Below are 13,628 nucleotides of genomic sequence, written 5' to 3' on the forward strand. Positions count from 1 at the left end.
TCATGTGGCCATGCAGGCCAGGCCAGGCAAACTTACACCCAGCAAATAGTGAAGGAAAGCTGTTGCCTTATTATCCTTCCAAACAGCCATACCTCTGCACTTAGATCTTACCTTAAATATTTAATACCTGGAAAAGCAATCATCAAACCTCTATTTGTGATGCTGGTAAAAGGCTAGCACTACAAAAACTAACCTGTGATGGTGCTGAATATTTGGAGTTTTGGCTTCATTCTCAGCTGATGAGATTTTTCCAATGCATTTGGATATCTGGAGTCTGGTATCTAGATTCTTTTCAATGACTGCATGTAACAGATACAAGCCCACTAGAAGCAAAATTCAGTTGTTTCAGTTGTCTTACTTGGGTTCTAAAGATAGTATTCTAAAATTGTATTCAGTCACTTTTCCCACCCCAAAATCTATTGCTTGTCACTTATTTCATAAGGGACATGGGCCCTCAAAATGCTGTTTCACAGGTTAACTTGGTAATTCTTGCTTTGAGCAATTCTATTTCATCTTCAAGTATTGAATTTAAAAATCTGCTTTTTAAATAGAAAACTTTACTTGAGGTGTTCCTGCCATGTTATTACAATATTGTACACAGCAGCAATTTCACACTGCTTTGCTTATTATACTTCCCTTGTAATCTGAAGTTTCTATAGGAGGTTTGATTGTATAAATCAGTTTAGCATCAGCCTATTTCTATAACTGGCATGCTGTCAAATGATGACAGAAGGGAAGCTGACAAAGGTAAGTAGTACTTCCAAAAGACACATCTCAGTCATGATACCAAGGAGTGGATTTTTCCTCTATGTAATTGGAGTAATTTGGGTTGGGGAGGAATTGGAGTCCAAAGTGGAGGCTTGACTGTGATTTGATGATTTCACCCCACCTTTGCAGAGGTTATTGTAGAGGTTCATTGAGCATTAGGAACATATTTTTAATCATATGGTAAACATATTCAGTCTTTTCAAGAATTAATGCTTACTGGTGTTTTGCTGATGAGGCCAGCTATATGTTAAAAAAGGAGAAGAAGGAAAACACACACTCTTTTAAATTACATTTTTAAGGAGACTTTTTTCCTTTTAAAATACTGTGTATTTATCTGTTGCAGTACAGATTAAGAAATCAAAAATCTGTTTCCTTGCAAAAAAAACATACATTAAGCAAGGCTCTGTTTATTTGTTAGCAATCCTTGATTAATACATTTGGCTAAAGATCTGTGGGTAGCAAATATGGCTTAAAACATCTGACTTGAATCAAATGAGAAAGGTTTAAAGATGCTGCTTTTTTCCCCCCCAGAATTTACTCAAAATTGCAAGGCTTTTATATTCTGAGCATGCTTCCAAACTCCAACCTCACACAGAGTGCTTGCCCAAGAGCACTAGGAAGAGAGAAGGGTATGATAGGTAAAAATGAACTTACTGTTTCAGGTGAGCTATGAGATGAGTGTGAAGGGGAACACAAAAATACTGAAAGCAAATAGCCTCCTACAGCTGTTTCATTAAAATTGGGTAGTGGTAGCACCAAGGAGGTGTTGACTGATAAAGTTTATTTATGTGTAGTATGGAAATGGCTTTTTCCTGGCCATTGTTTCCATTAATTCTCAATTTCCTGCAAATTTTTAGCTTCATGTAAAGAAAACTTTCTGCCTAATGTGTGATGTAATGAGGTGGGGGGGAAACTAAATTCATTAGAGTAGGATGATATGTGTAGAACTGTTTAAGGGATTGACATAAAAATATGTTGCAGAGGAGTTGAGTGGTTTGGACAGCTAAGAGAATCAATCAAAAATAAAATATTTGTAACCTTCAGGGTGCTGTTTCTGTGGATAACACTTGTCTGAAGTGAAAGAGTGGCTTAACACCTTTTTAAAATGAGTCAGCAACTTATTTGGGTTTGTTACCACTGTCAGATGGAACATTTGAAGTTATTGTGTTTAAGGAAGATTAGAAGACAAAAGTGCCCCTTCCTCTACCTCTCTTTTGAAGTATGGTTTACTTTGTGCAATTTCTATTAAGTAGGAGGATTTTTCTCACTTTGAAAAAACAACAGTTTGAATGAAGAAGAAAAAGAGCTGGGAGATGTGAGCAGATGTCTTATTTTCTTTCATCCACCACCCTTAAAAAAAAGAAGAAAGGGGAGAAGGGGCAATGACATGAAGTAGGCTTCAAAAAATGCAGAAGGCTTGCTGCCTTTTTGTGTATGAATCTGAATAGTGTTCTGAAATGAGGATATCTTTAACTGTCAGCTTATTTAACCTTCCCTTTCTGTAGTAAGATGCACTTCAGTTTGAACAGGTGGTCTTATTTTGGGTACCAGACGTTCTCCCTGCTCAGCAAGCATGCTTACAACATGGTGTCCTCTTAGATATTGGAGTTTTAATTGACATTTCCATCTAATGCTATACACTTTCCCCACATAATATGCTTAGCTGAGAGCTCTCTGTTTCAGCAGCGAGCTAGGGCAGCTAGAATTGCAATCTTGTTGCAAGTTCTTGCAAGCAAACTTCTCTTTGTAACTTGGTTGTAGAGACGCCTGTTAATTTTAACTGAAGTACCTGGCACTTCCTAGAGCCTTCAGAAAGTGGAAATTCTCTTTGGTGTCCCCAGTGTGACCATCACAATCTGAGCTTTGAGTTAACACTGCCATTTCGGCGTCGTTCTTCTCAATGCGCTAAGATGTCAACACAAAATTAGGCATAAGGGCTGGAAATGGCTCTTTCTGTTTCTTCCTCTAATAGGTAATTGATGCAGGGGATGGTCTTGGAATGATCTTTTTTTCAAAATTATGAGAGCCATATAAACCCCAACTATTTAACCTTTGAAATGGTGTGGAGTTTATTGTGCAGTTAAAGTCCAATATCATTAAGCTTTGTAGTTAATGTTTGCTCTATTGAGCTGCTTGTTTGCCACCGGTTGAGCTGCATGGGCTTGAACTGTGGGACTGGGCAGCTCGTGTGTGTGTGTGTGTGTGTGTGTGTGTGTGTGTGGCTGCAGAGCTCCAGCTGAGGAAAGTGTGTCCTCTTGGCACAAATATTTTATACCCTTTGACTTTGGACCTTTGTTGCTTTTTGTTACAAGCTGCTTGGGTGATGTTTCTGTAGTGAGTTACTGTATTATCTTGTAGCTTTTTGTTTTTTTTCAAACCCCAGCCTTTTAGCTGAACTTCAAAACTGGAATGGGATGGCAGGGTGGGAAACTGACGGTGAGGTGACCTTTAGGAAATGCAGTTTCTTGCTTTTCCCTTGTCTTTCCCCAGAAAACTTGTGTAATGATTCATGTGTAATGCTGCACACCTCCTCATTAGTAAATTATGTGGCAGGTCTGTTTACTCTTATTCTGTCCCTCAGAGGATGATACTGGGAGTGATTTTCTTTAACTCACAATACTGATCTTGAGTGGAAATGTCCTTTTATTTGCCTGGAATCTAGCAACATATAAATATGGTCTCCATGTTACAATAGTGTCTTAAAATTCTTTTCTTTATCTCACAGATTATTGCAACAAAAGGTTTTTAAGCTGTTTTGTTTGTTTGTTTTCTGAATAAAACTTTGAGGTGTGTAGTTTTCTACATGCTCTCTAATTTAAGGATATTGAGACTTCAGTTAATACTATTGCAACCTTTTAAGCTTGTAAGTGGCTTCCAGATAAAGGTGAATGGGCTTATTTCAAAGGGGGATTTAAAATGCAAGGACTTGGCTGCATTACTGAGGTTTTCTGACCACTGAGTAACCAGTGGAAAGCTGTTTGAACCAAAATCCTCTGTGAAGGAGAGGTGAGCAGACAGGTTGTTGTTGTAAGACCTGTTGTATGGAACTAAACCTGAAGCCAAGCTTCACTTCTTGGAGGTGTGCAAAGAAAGCATGAGGGGCAGTCAGTGAAGAGCAACCTGTCCTAATGCTGAACTCTGATGGTGGTGTGTGTGTATTGGAGCAGACAACCTCCACAGGTCCCTTTCAACCTAAATTATTCTGTGACTATCCAGAGACTGAGGTAAAAATGTCTCCTTATCTATGTCAGACAGTGTTCTAGACTCTGCTGCTGCCTGGAGTGTAAAAGCAATAGCATTGTAATAACTATGCTAAGTTAGTCCAAGGAGACCAGTGGCAGATCCATAGGGATATGTGTGAAGCACTGTATGCAAGAAATTGTGGGCAGGAAGGCAAGACCTGATTGCCAGTAATTTAAGGACGAGATCCTGAGTTTTCTTCTATTATCCTCCATATTAGCATGTTGCTGGGAATGAATGCTATCCCATAGGTACTGGGAGCTGCTACAGGAACTTCCCAGTGTCCCTCATTTTACCTGTGTAATGTAATTGTAATGCCATTCTAACTCCTTTGGACCACTGCATATACTTCTAGAGCCCGTAAACTGTGTTCAAACACTGATTATGAGCCAGAGTGATTGAAGAGATTACAGCTTCTTGTAATGAACCTTGCTTTCCAATTTGGCAAACCAACTTGGCTTGTGCAAGTTGGATTCCATGATTGTGTTTGATTTGTGGGGCACATAAGATCGCAGTGCTTCACTTCAGAATCCCAGTCTGAACTGGGCTTTGTATTTTTGCTTGCTTTTTTCCCTCTTCTGCTCTATGTGTAGATCAGAAAGCAGGACTAGCCTGCAGAAATAATTTTCTGTTCAGTTTTGAATTAGAAAGGGGAATAAAAGGAGTTGTGGGAGCCTTCTGGGGTGATTCAGGTTGCCGTTACTCATTTTCTGAATCTGGATATTTTCTTTCCCCTCTTACAAATTTGTGAACATTGAGGGTCAGTTGGTCAATGATATTTGTGCCCAGCTTTCCTCTCTCAGTGCTATCTCAAGGCATTAGGATATATATCACAAGTTTGGCTTTGGGTAATTTGTTTTGAAGCATAGTTGTCAGCTAACTTCAGGCTAACCAATTAAGCCTCCCCACGCCATGAGCCACCTTGCAGCCGGAGCGGTGTACAGTGATCTTACAGGCTTAAAGACATAATGTGCTGGTGCTTGTGGCTTCCTTTTGTGCACAAATAGCTGTTTTTCTTTTTGGAGACAAGATATTTTTATAGCTGATTGCTTTTAGCAGTTACAGTATTATGAAGTGACTGGAGTTATTATCTGCTTGTTGCAGGCTTTTTTGGTTTTGCATTGTGCGGTGGTTGTCTTAAAAGCTTGCTGGAGAGGCAAGGATGTTGTGCCATGTGCATAAAACAACAGGATGGAATTCAATGCTAATTTATGTGTTTGGGTTTTTTTTTTTCCCCTTTCCTTGCAGAAGAGGAAGATGGTGTTTGGGAGAATGGACTCTCCTACGAATGTCGCACTCTGCTTTTCAAAGCTGTTCACAACCTGTTGGAGAGGTGCTTAATGAACCGGAATTTCGTGCGCATTGGGAAGTGGTTTGTGAAGCCTTACGAGAAAGATGAAAAACCTATAAACAAAAGGTAGGCTGTTTTATTTTTGTTAAAGAAGTTAGAGTGTTTATTTAAGCTTTGTGCTAGAGGAAACATTTACTTAAGGGCCCTCTGTGTATGGTTTGTTTGGGAACCTGGGTCTTGTTTTTCTTTTTTCTTGGAGTTCCTCAAAACTTCCTTGCGTTGAAAGGAAGCAGTATTAAAGGCAGTAGGCAACCTTTTACAGTACTGGTACTCATATGCAGACCACAGATAATAGGGATGCTAGTGAAGAAGCTGGAGTCTTCTAAGGAAGGAAGAAAAGGATAACAGTGTTAAAGAGAGACCTGCTCTTCGGACTTACCTGATTCTGACTGTTAATGGTAAGACTCATTCTTTGAGCAGGCAGGATCTAGAGAGCTATTTACAGGCACCACGTGAGATTTGGATAAATTGCATCTTATGGGAGATGCTGAGAAGAGAGTTTGTAATGTCAGCTCCTTTGCTGAGAAGGGAGTTTGCAATGTCTGGGAACACTGGTGTTATAAGAATACATGTGGCCCCCACTTTGGGGGGGAGGAGGGTGAGAGGAGAATTTTTATCTCAATTGGAAGGACTTCTTCTCATGGTTCTAACGTGGTTTGACACGGTCTATGTTGCCTAGCAATAAATAATGAAATGAATAAAAACTAGGTTAGCTGGAACAAGTTTAATCGCTGCTCCCAAATCAGCTTTTAAAATCCCAAGTAATTTAAAGCTCAGATGATGTGGGGGTTTGTGTGTGTAGGGTTGGTTTTTTTTGTTGTTAATATGTGTCTATATGCATGTATTAAATCCTTCATGCAGGAAATTTTGAGATCAGTGGCTTTGCTTTTTGGGTGTGGAGTTGGCCATTGTTGGCATCTTCTGCAGTAAATTTAAACTTGAAAGAAAATTGGAGCTGTTCTGGAGCAAAAGAAGCAGAAGCACATGTTTGTATGTGTTTCTATTAGTAGTTGTGAACTGCTGCTTTTAATTTATCTATAAACTTTAGTTCTAGGCATCTTTCTCCACCCTGCTCAGGACAAATGTTTCCACTCTGGGGTGTCCTTGTCCATCCATTTCTTCTGTGTGGTGTTGCTGTAAATCACTAGTAAAGAGTTTACTTTTTAACTATTTAGACCAATGTTTTCTTGGCATGGTCTGAGCTTTCTTCATCTGAAGTTTTCTAAATTGCCATTTGAAACTAGCAGTAGTTATGGCATGGCATCTCTTGGAGTATTTCTCTAAAGCTCTATGCACCAGCTGGAAAAGCTGATGAAAGGTTTTAAAATAAAGTGAGTGTTTGTTTAATTTGGAGATGCTGATTATTATTATTTTTAAGATGGTCAGAAGGTCAGCTTGCTTGATGAAAATAAGTGGAGGAATAGTGTGTTTACCCACACAACTAACTCATCCTAAACTGCCCAGAACTACTGGAAGAATATGTAGAAAGATTAGACAGATCTGTGTAAGACAATTTCATTGCAGAGAAGTCTCAGTGTTTCCTAGCAGATAGCTCAGTACCACGTGATACTCAGAGGACTGGCTTTTATGAACTGAAGTGAGAGGAATGGTTCACAGATGTGCATACTTGTGGCATATTTGGCTCATCCCTTCTAGGAATATCTAGAATTTGGATGATCTATACTCTCTGCAAAATTAGGTTGCGCAGAAGTGTCAGTTCAGGCCTCTGCTGCTCCCAACATCTTCCTGTGGGAGAAACCCAAATGATGATAGGTGCTTTCTGATACTTCCTGTGGAGATGAAGTGTGTCACTGTGTGATTGAGGAGATGTCAGCTGGAACCCTTTGAGTGGATTTTGGTCTCTTGTATAAATTGGGATACTCTTCCAGTCAAAAAGGGCATCTTTGTCTTGCCGAATGTTAAGTGTGAAACTTGGTGTAAAAGGATTTGCAGCCTGCCTAGAAAACACTCTGAATGTTGTACCTGAGGGGCTAATATATTCCTTACTAGACAATAGCTCCAGAACTAACAGAAACTAAACCTCAATACAACTTCTGCAGATTTTTCCTTCCTTAGGATGAATTTGATCAGCAAGACCTGTACTATGTTTACATTTATCATAAATGTGGCTGACTTAAGCCACCCACAGCCCTTCCCCAAGGCTGTTCTTCTGGATGCACCTAGCTTAAGAATCAGAACATTTTTGAAGGTCTGTTTTGGGGCATTTTCACCATTTTTCAAGTAATATGGTAGTAATATTCCTAATGCTAATCTCAAAACATACTAGCTTTGGAGATTAGCATGTCATACCAGCCTCTTGATGTAGGAGGAATAGAGTCTCTTTCAGAAGACTTTGTGTTTGTTCTTCAGTTAGGAATATACATAGCACCCAACAAGTGCTGCTCCTTCTTTATGGAAGAGTCCACAGGTGAGTGTGGCAGGTACTGCATCTGTCAGGGAATAAAGACTTTCTGTTCAGGAAGGTTGTCATTCCTTCTTTGCATTGCATGTATATCTCATTCGTAAGGAAGAAAAAGGTCACCTGTGCTGTGTTGGTGTATTTGTGTTCATCCTTTCCTTCTTAGAAAACATTGGTTAATGGGACAAGTACAGAAAGAAACTATGCATACCTAAAACCAGAAAGGTTTTGCCCCCACCTCTGGTGGTGCCTTGCTCCATTTCAGGTCTTATCACTGGTGTCTTTAGTGCCTACTTCCATCCCATGTTGTTTTTTTCCTTGCTTTATTTGGGGCTGTTCTTTCCATTAACATTCATAAGCCTTGAGTGTAGAATGCCCATGCCTATATAATTTAGAGGTACTGAGTGTACCAGGGCTATGAAGTCTGCTTCAGATCATAGTTTACACTGCCCTGCACTTTGGGGCTTGACAGGCTGCTCTATAGACTTGGTGTGTGTGTTGTAGCTTTGGATTTTGATAAGGTGGTTGTTCTTGCTGGCAGTTGTTACTTTGAAAGACTTTGATTAGAGACTGAGTAGTCAGAGTTCTTGGTGATGGAGGTCATGCAATGTGTGCTCTCTGGAGCTAAGGTTGAGTGATGTGCAGGAGCTTTAGTCCCCCTTTTTCTGTTTCTTTCTCTTGGAAGGATAAGCAGATAGAGCTGTTGTTTTCATTTGAAGCTGATCCTGTCTGGATTTTTCTGAGTTCTCTCTGAAAGCATGTAGTTCCAGAATGTGCAGTTTTCTGGTCTCCCAACAATAGAAGTCCCTCATGTTGTGCTTTTCCTATGTATGTGGCAGTGCAACAGAGCTGAGGCTGTGATTTCTAGTAAGTGTTTGGCTGTGATGAGACATCCTTAGGCAGTCAGGGCTTCCTGTCTGTTGCTCTGTTTTTCTTCCCTGTATAAGGATATATTAAAAAAACAAAATAAAACAAACAACAGCAAAGCAACCCCAGACAAACAAAACACCTAAACCAAACAGCAAAACCCCAAACAAAACAATAAAAGGGGCAAAAAATCCCCCAAACCCCAAACACTACCCCCTACAAACAAACCAACTAAACCCCCCAATAAAACAACAAACCACAAACCTTTTCTTTTCATCATTGTGTTGTATACCTTTTAATTTTCAAAGGACAGTCCTTAACATTCATGGACTGATGCCACTGCAACGGGTGAATAGATGACCAAAAAAGTAAGAATTAGCTCCAAGTGTTCACTGCTTAATTATCTTCTGTGATGCAACTCCTAAAACAAACAAACTTGTTAAGCTAACCTCATTGTTGTTGAATGTATCTTTAACAAAATTTGCTGTGGGAAAAGTAAAGACCTAAGATGTTTGCAGGCTGCATAGTGACCAAGTCTGCAAGGTAATAACCATGACCTGCTCTTCCCTCCCTCCCAAGTCTAAAACCAGCATTAAGAAAAGTGAGACAGTCATGTATTTGGTGAAATTTGATCTGTGAGAACAAGTCACGATTCCTGTGCCTGAGGAAACTGTCTGAGGTTTTCAAGTATGCCAGTTCCACTTCTGTTTATAGCTGGGGCAGGAATGGAGTAACTGACTCCCTGAGCTCTGTGGTGGGGTTTTGTTGTTGCTTTTTTGTAAGTAGGTGATTTTCAGTTTTCAGGAGTGGGTGATGGTGATCAACAGGAGAATTAACAGGAGAATAAAAGATTAAAGAGAAGGGTTTTGCCAATGGTCTTGGTTGTGACCAAACAGGGGGGGAGGGGAGAATAAAAATAATTACCTCAATATTTGTCACAACCTTTTTCAATCACTTAAAGCAAGCTAGGTTACAGAAGCTCAATAATGTGGTTTAAACGACTGCATATTAAATTACAAAGTTTGACAGATAGGAATGTCCTTCTCTTTTCTCCTTTCCAACTTGCTGTGGTGGTACTGCCATGTTCAGAAATAGGGTGGGTATGCATTAGCCAAAAATCCATCCCCTAAATGTTTGAGATGGAGATTGTGATCTGCACCCAGCTGTCCATCTACCTTTTCTGGTTAGACTGCTGAAATGACAGCCTTTGGATGAGAATTTTCCTCTTGCCAGCTGGATGACTAAGTAGTAGGAGATACTCAGAAGAAGCATGATTAGGAAACTTGTCAGATTAAACACCATTTTAGATACAATTCCTTTAATGAGGATTTAATCTGACACTCTTAATGAAATGAAACCAAAGTATGAAGTGTTTGTGGAGGATGCCTCCTGAAGTTTTGGTAATAAGTGCAACTTGCTAAACTTTAACATAATTGAAATGCCAGTAAGCAAACAATTGAGTAATCCTGAGTTTGTGGGAGGATCTGATAGACAGCTGAAAGTCTAGAATGCTAAAAGCTGCTCTATCACTTGTGTGTTGCTTACTTTTTTTTCCTCCTTCCCCTTGTAAATAGGAAACAATATAACCAATTGCAGTGAGTGGCAAACCAGAACTTGCCTCTCAGTTCACTTAAAAACACAAAACCCACCAAAACAAACCACAGAACGCCACCAAGAACCCACCCAAACAACCAGAACACCCCAACCCCCAAAAATCCAGGTAGAAAATTGTAAGTGCTAAGCTTATCACAGCTTACAAAATGAACCTTGCTGGCCAGGTTTCCCAGGTAATGCTGTTCAGTGTAGTCTGAGCACAGGATTTTATAATGCCAGCTCAGTGTCCTTTTGTTTTTCCACAGAAATACTATTTCACCTACCTGATGTAAATTACAACTATATGACCTCATGGAATATGAGTGCTGAAGGGTATTCTATGTATCTACTTTTGGGGTGTTTTCTTGAGCCTTTGTACACGTCTTTGTCTTGATTTGAAGGTGTGCTGATTATAGGTGCGAATTTCTTTGTTTTTCTCTCTCTGCTGGGAGGAAGAGGTAAAAGTAGCCACAGTGGATGGGTTTGCTGGCAGATCTGCACTGCTGAATGGCCCTGGCTGCAGCAGGGGGTTGGTATTTTGGTCGTGGTGTTTGTTGTTGTTGGTTTGTTTTGGTTTTTGTTTTCAATTGGGCCATGGAAATGGTTTTGCTGTCCACTTCAGCAACGTTATATTGATAATGTAACATGAATGAAATCAGCTATTGTCTGTTTGGTCTTCACTGTCCTTAGGACAAAGGGAATGCTCTGCTTTCAGTCCTGAGCCCACATTTCAGCCTTTTCCCCATTTAGCTGCCTATTTCTCATGGGTTCCCTTTCCATAGGAATTGGGGTAGTTTGCTGCTTGATCCCTCTAGGATGATGCTGTGAATTATTATGGAACAGAATGAGATTTCTGGGTGCTAAAGCTTAAAACCTTCTACTTGAGACAGTTAACCATGTCAGATCAAGATGTAGCCCCAGGTTTCGTGTTTGTTTCTATATATTTAATTTGCAACCTTAGTAACTGAATCTACAGGGCTCCTGCTTTATACTGTTGGAATATTTGCTATTTAGCCTGTTCTGTTCCATTTAGTCTGTTACACTCTTTCTGCAGTGTAAATTTCTTCCCTATGTTAATCTGTAAATCAAACAATGTCAACATTTTTTTACAACAGCTCTAATGAGGCTGTTCTGGCATCATGTACCGGCAGGAGAGCAGGTGATGTTTTTCCTTTTGCTGTAGACAGCTGGAATTGAGAGCTGCTGTAAGTAGGACAGTGCAGGATAAACAGCAGGAGCTGAGAGCATTGATCACATGATTGTCTCTTTGGAATATTGGGTTGCTACAGAGACTACAAGCAGGCAAATTTAGCACTTTACATCACAAAGCAGTTTTCTTCTATTTAGCTTAAGTTGCAGTGCTAGTTGGTTCATCAGGAAAAAATAAAGATATGACTGCTTGGGTTTGGCTTTCGACAATAAATCAATGCTGCTCTTGTTCACTGAACAGTGAGATGATAAATGCACCACAGAGATACTTCACATTTTGCTAAATGAACATTTTTATAATGCATTTAAATTCTGAACTTTGGAAAAATCTGGCTTAACAAGATGTTTGTAAATGTTTCAGAGCAGGAAAGAGCAATGGATTGAAAGCTGTTCCACTGTCTCTGAGATAATGTCTCCTGTTAGCTGCTTCCCAAATGTGTTCTGGATTAATATATATGGTTTTTTTTTTTTTACAGCAGTGTGAAAGCTTAACCTCAGCTAATTGAGATTTGCATCCTCAATAACTAAAGGATGCAAAAATATGAGGTGAACAGGTTTACTAGTCTCATTTAAGGCCTGAAATACCGGAGTGCAAGCAAACTCTTTGTAATATTGCTGATAACTGGAGAAATAATTTTTTATGTGTGTGTGTATAAACCTCTAGTTGCATTCTGAAAAATTGCTTGCTTCTATGTAAGATGTCATGCTGTAGTTTTAGTAGTGTCTTCTTTATTCAGCCTTGTTTTTATTGGGGTGAAGCTAAGCTCATTCATGGAAAAAATGTGGAAGTCTTTAAGGTGGATGTGACTTCCTCAGGAATACAGGCAATTTGCTACACTTCTATTTGTTTTAGGGAAGAAAACTTGCTTATAGAATAAATAAATAGTTTTAACTCTTAGGTCTTAGGAAAATCAAACCATCCTCAGCTATGTGAAAAACATGTTGGAGAGCCTTTTGACAATACTCATTAATGATGTGCTTTGAACTGGAAGGTTTTTTTTTTTTCTACTTTGCTATTAGCTATGTTTTTTTCTCTGTGTTATTGTCAAAATCAGCTTTCTGCTATGTTTGCCATCATGACCATAGGGAGATGCTCAGGAAAATGTCTGCAGTTCCATCTTTTTGTCAGTAGCTAGAGAATCATCTGTGTTTTGAGATCCTATTACTTTATGTTAAGATACAGAAGATGTAACTGGCTAGAAAATGTAAATGTGCATTTGTTTGGATTTCTTTGTGCTTTCCCATTAAGGATGTTAATGCCACTGTGTCTGCTTGAAGTGCAGATCTCATGATGGGGCTGATACAAACTCTGATGTTAAGGGGAACTTGTAGCCAAGGGCAAGAAAGGCATGTTTGTGAATTGATTAATGATGATTCAAACTCTTATCATAAAAAGTAGTACTGCAGTGTAATGAGTATGTATGATAACATGTTCTTCCTGGAGAACTAGAAACTAATTTATCTTATCCCCTCTTTCCCTCAGCCCCCAGTGCTTGAAAAGCAAAACAATGGCCTCCAAAATAACTAAAACAACCCCAAAGAAAGCTCTTCTGAAGTATTCAATAGTTGGAGCCATTTGTGTGTTTGCCTTGGGTGTGGGTTTTCTTTCTTTCTTTCTCTTGCTGCTTCTTTTTAATTTCTTGAGAAAACTCCAGTGTTTTTCCTTGCAATCATTTTTGGTGTTGTGTTGATAGAACAATCTGATTTCAGTATTTTACTTTCATATTTTGCTTATTAACAGCAAATGAGTACTTAATTTCCTGCTCCTTTCTAGTCTGAATTAATCTTGTGGAGGTTTGTAATTCAGGGTTATGGATGGTGAGTGGAAAGTGAAGATGCTGTGTTTAAAAGAAGTCTGGCTGTTGAAGTGCATAGGTGTGAAGGTGGCTGCATAGAAAGCCGCTCTTCATTAGTGCACAGCAATGTTGTGGCTGTAGCTGGAAGATGCATGTAGTCACAAAGAACTGTTCTGAACAAGCACTTAGAAAGAAAAGGTGGTGGATGGGTCCTCTTGAGGGAGTTGCTTCTGCTTTTTCTTCTGTTAGCTCAGAAAGCCTCAAGTGGCTTGGCAGCTTCACTCTTTCTTCTCCATGATGAAAAGCCCCAGAGGGTTGGCTGACAAAGAACAAAGCCTATGGTGTAACGTGTTGTAGGATAGAGGATGGTGTAGTGCATGTTGAG

General features: G+C 39.5%; 1 protein-coding gene across 1 annotated transcript in view; it reads left to right on the plus strand.

The window, feature by feature from the left end:
* MED13 (mediator complex subunit 13) overlaps positions 1-13,628 on the plus strand; it is a 59,393-nt gene that overhangs the window by 8,551 nt on the left and 37,214 nt on the right. The window contains exon 3 of the mRNA XM_068154826.1: positions 5,257-5,425. Coding sequence (XP_068010927.1) covers positions 5,257-5,425 — 169 coding nt within the window. The remainder of the gene's footprint in view (positions 1-5,256; positions 5,426-13,628) is intronic.

Source organism: Melanerpes formicivorus, unplaced genomic scaffold (genome assembly GCF_026170545.1).
Source record: "Melanerpes formicivorus ecotype bairdi unplaced genomic scaffold, bMelFor1.0.p_v2 SCAF_29, whole genome shotgun sequence".
Lineage (NCBI taxonomy): Eukaryota > Metazoa > Chordata > Aves > Piciformes > Picidae > Melanerpes > Melanerpes formicivorus.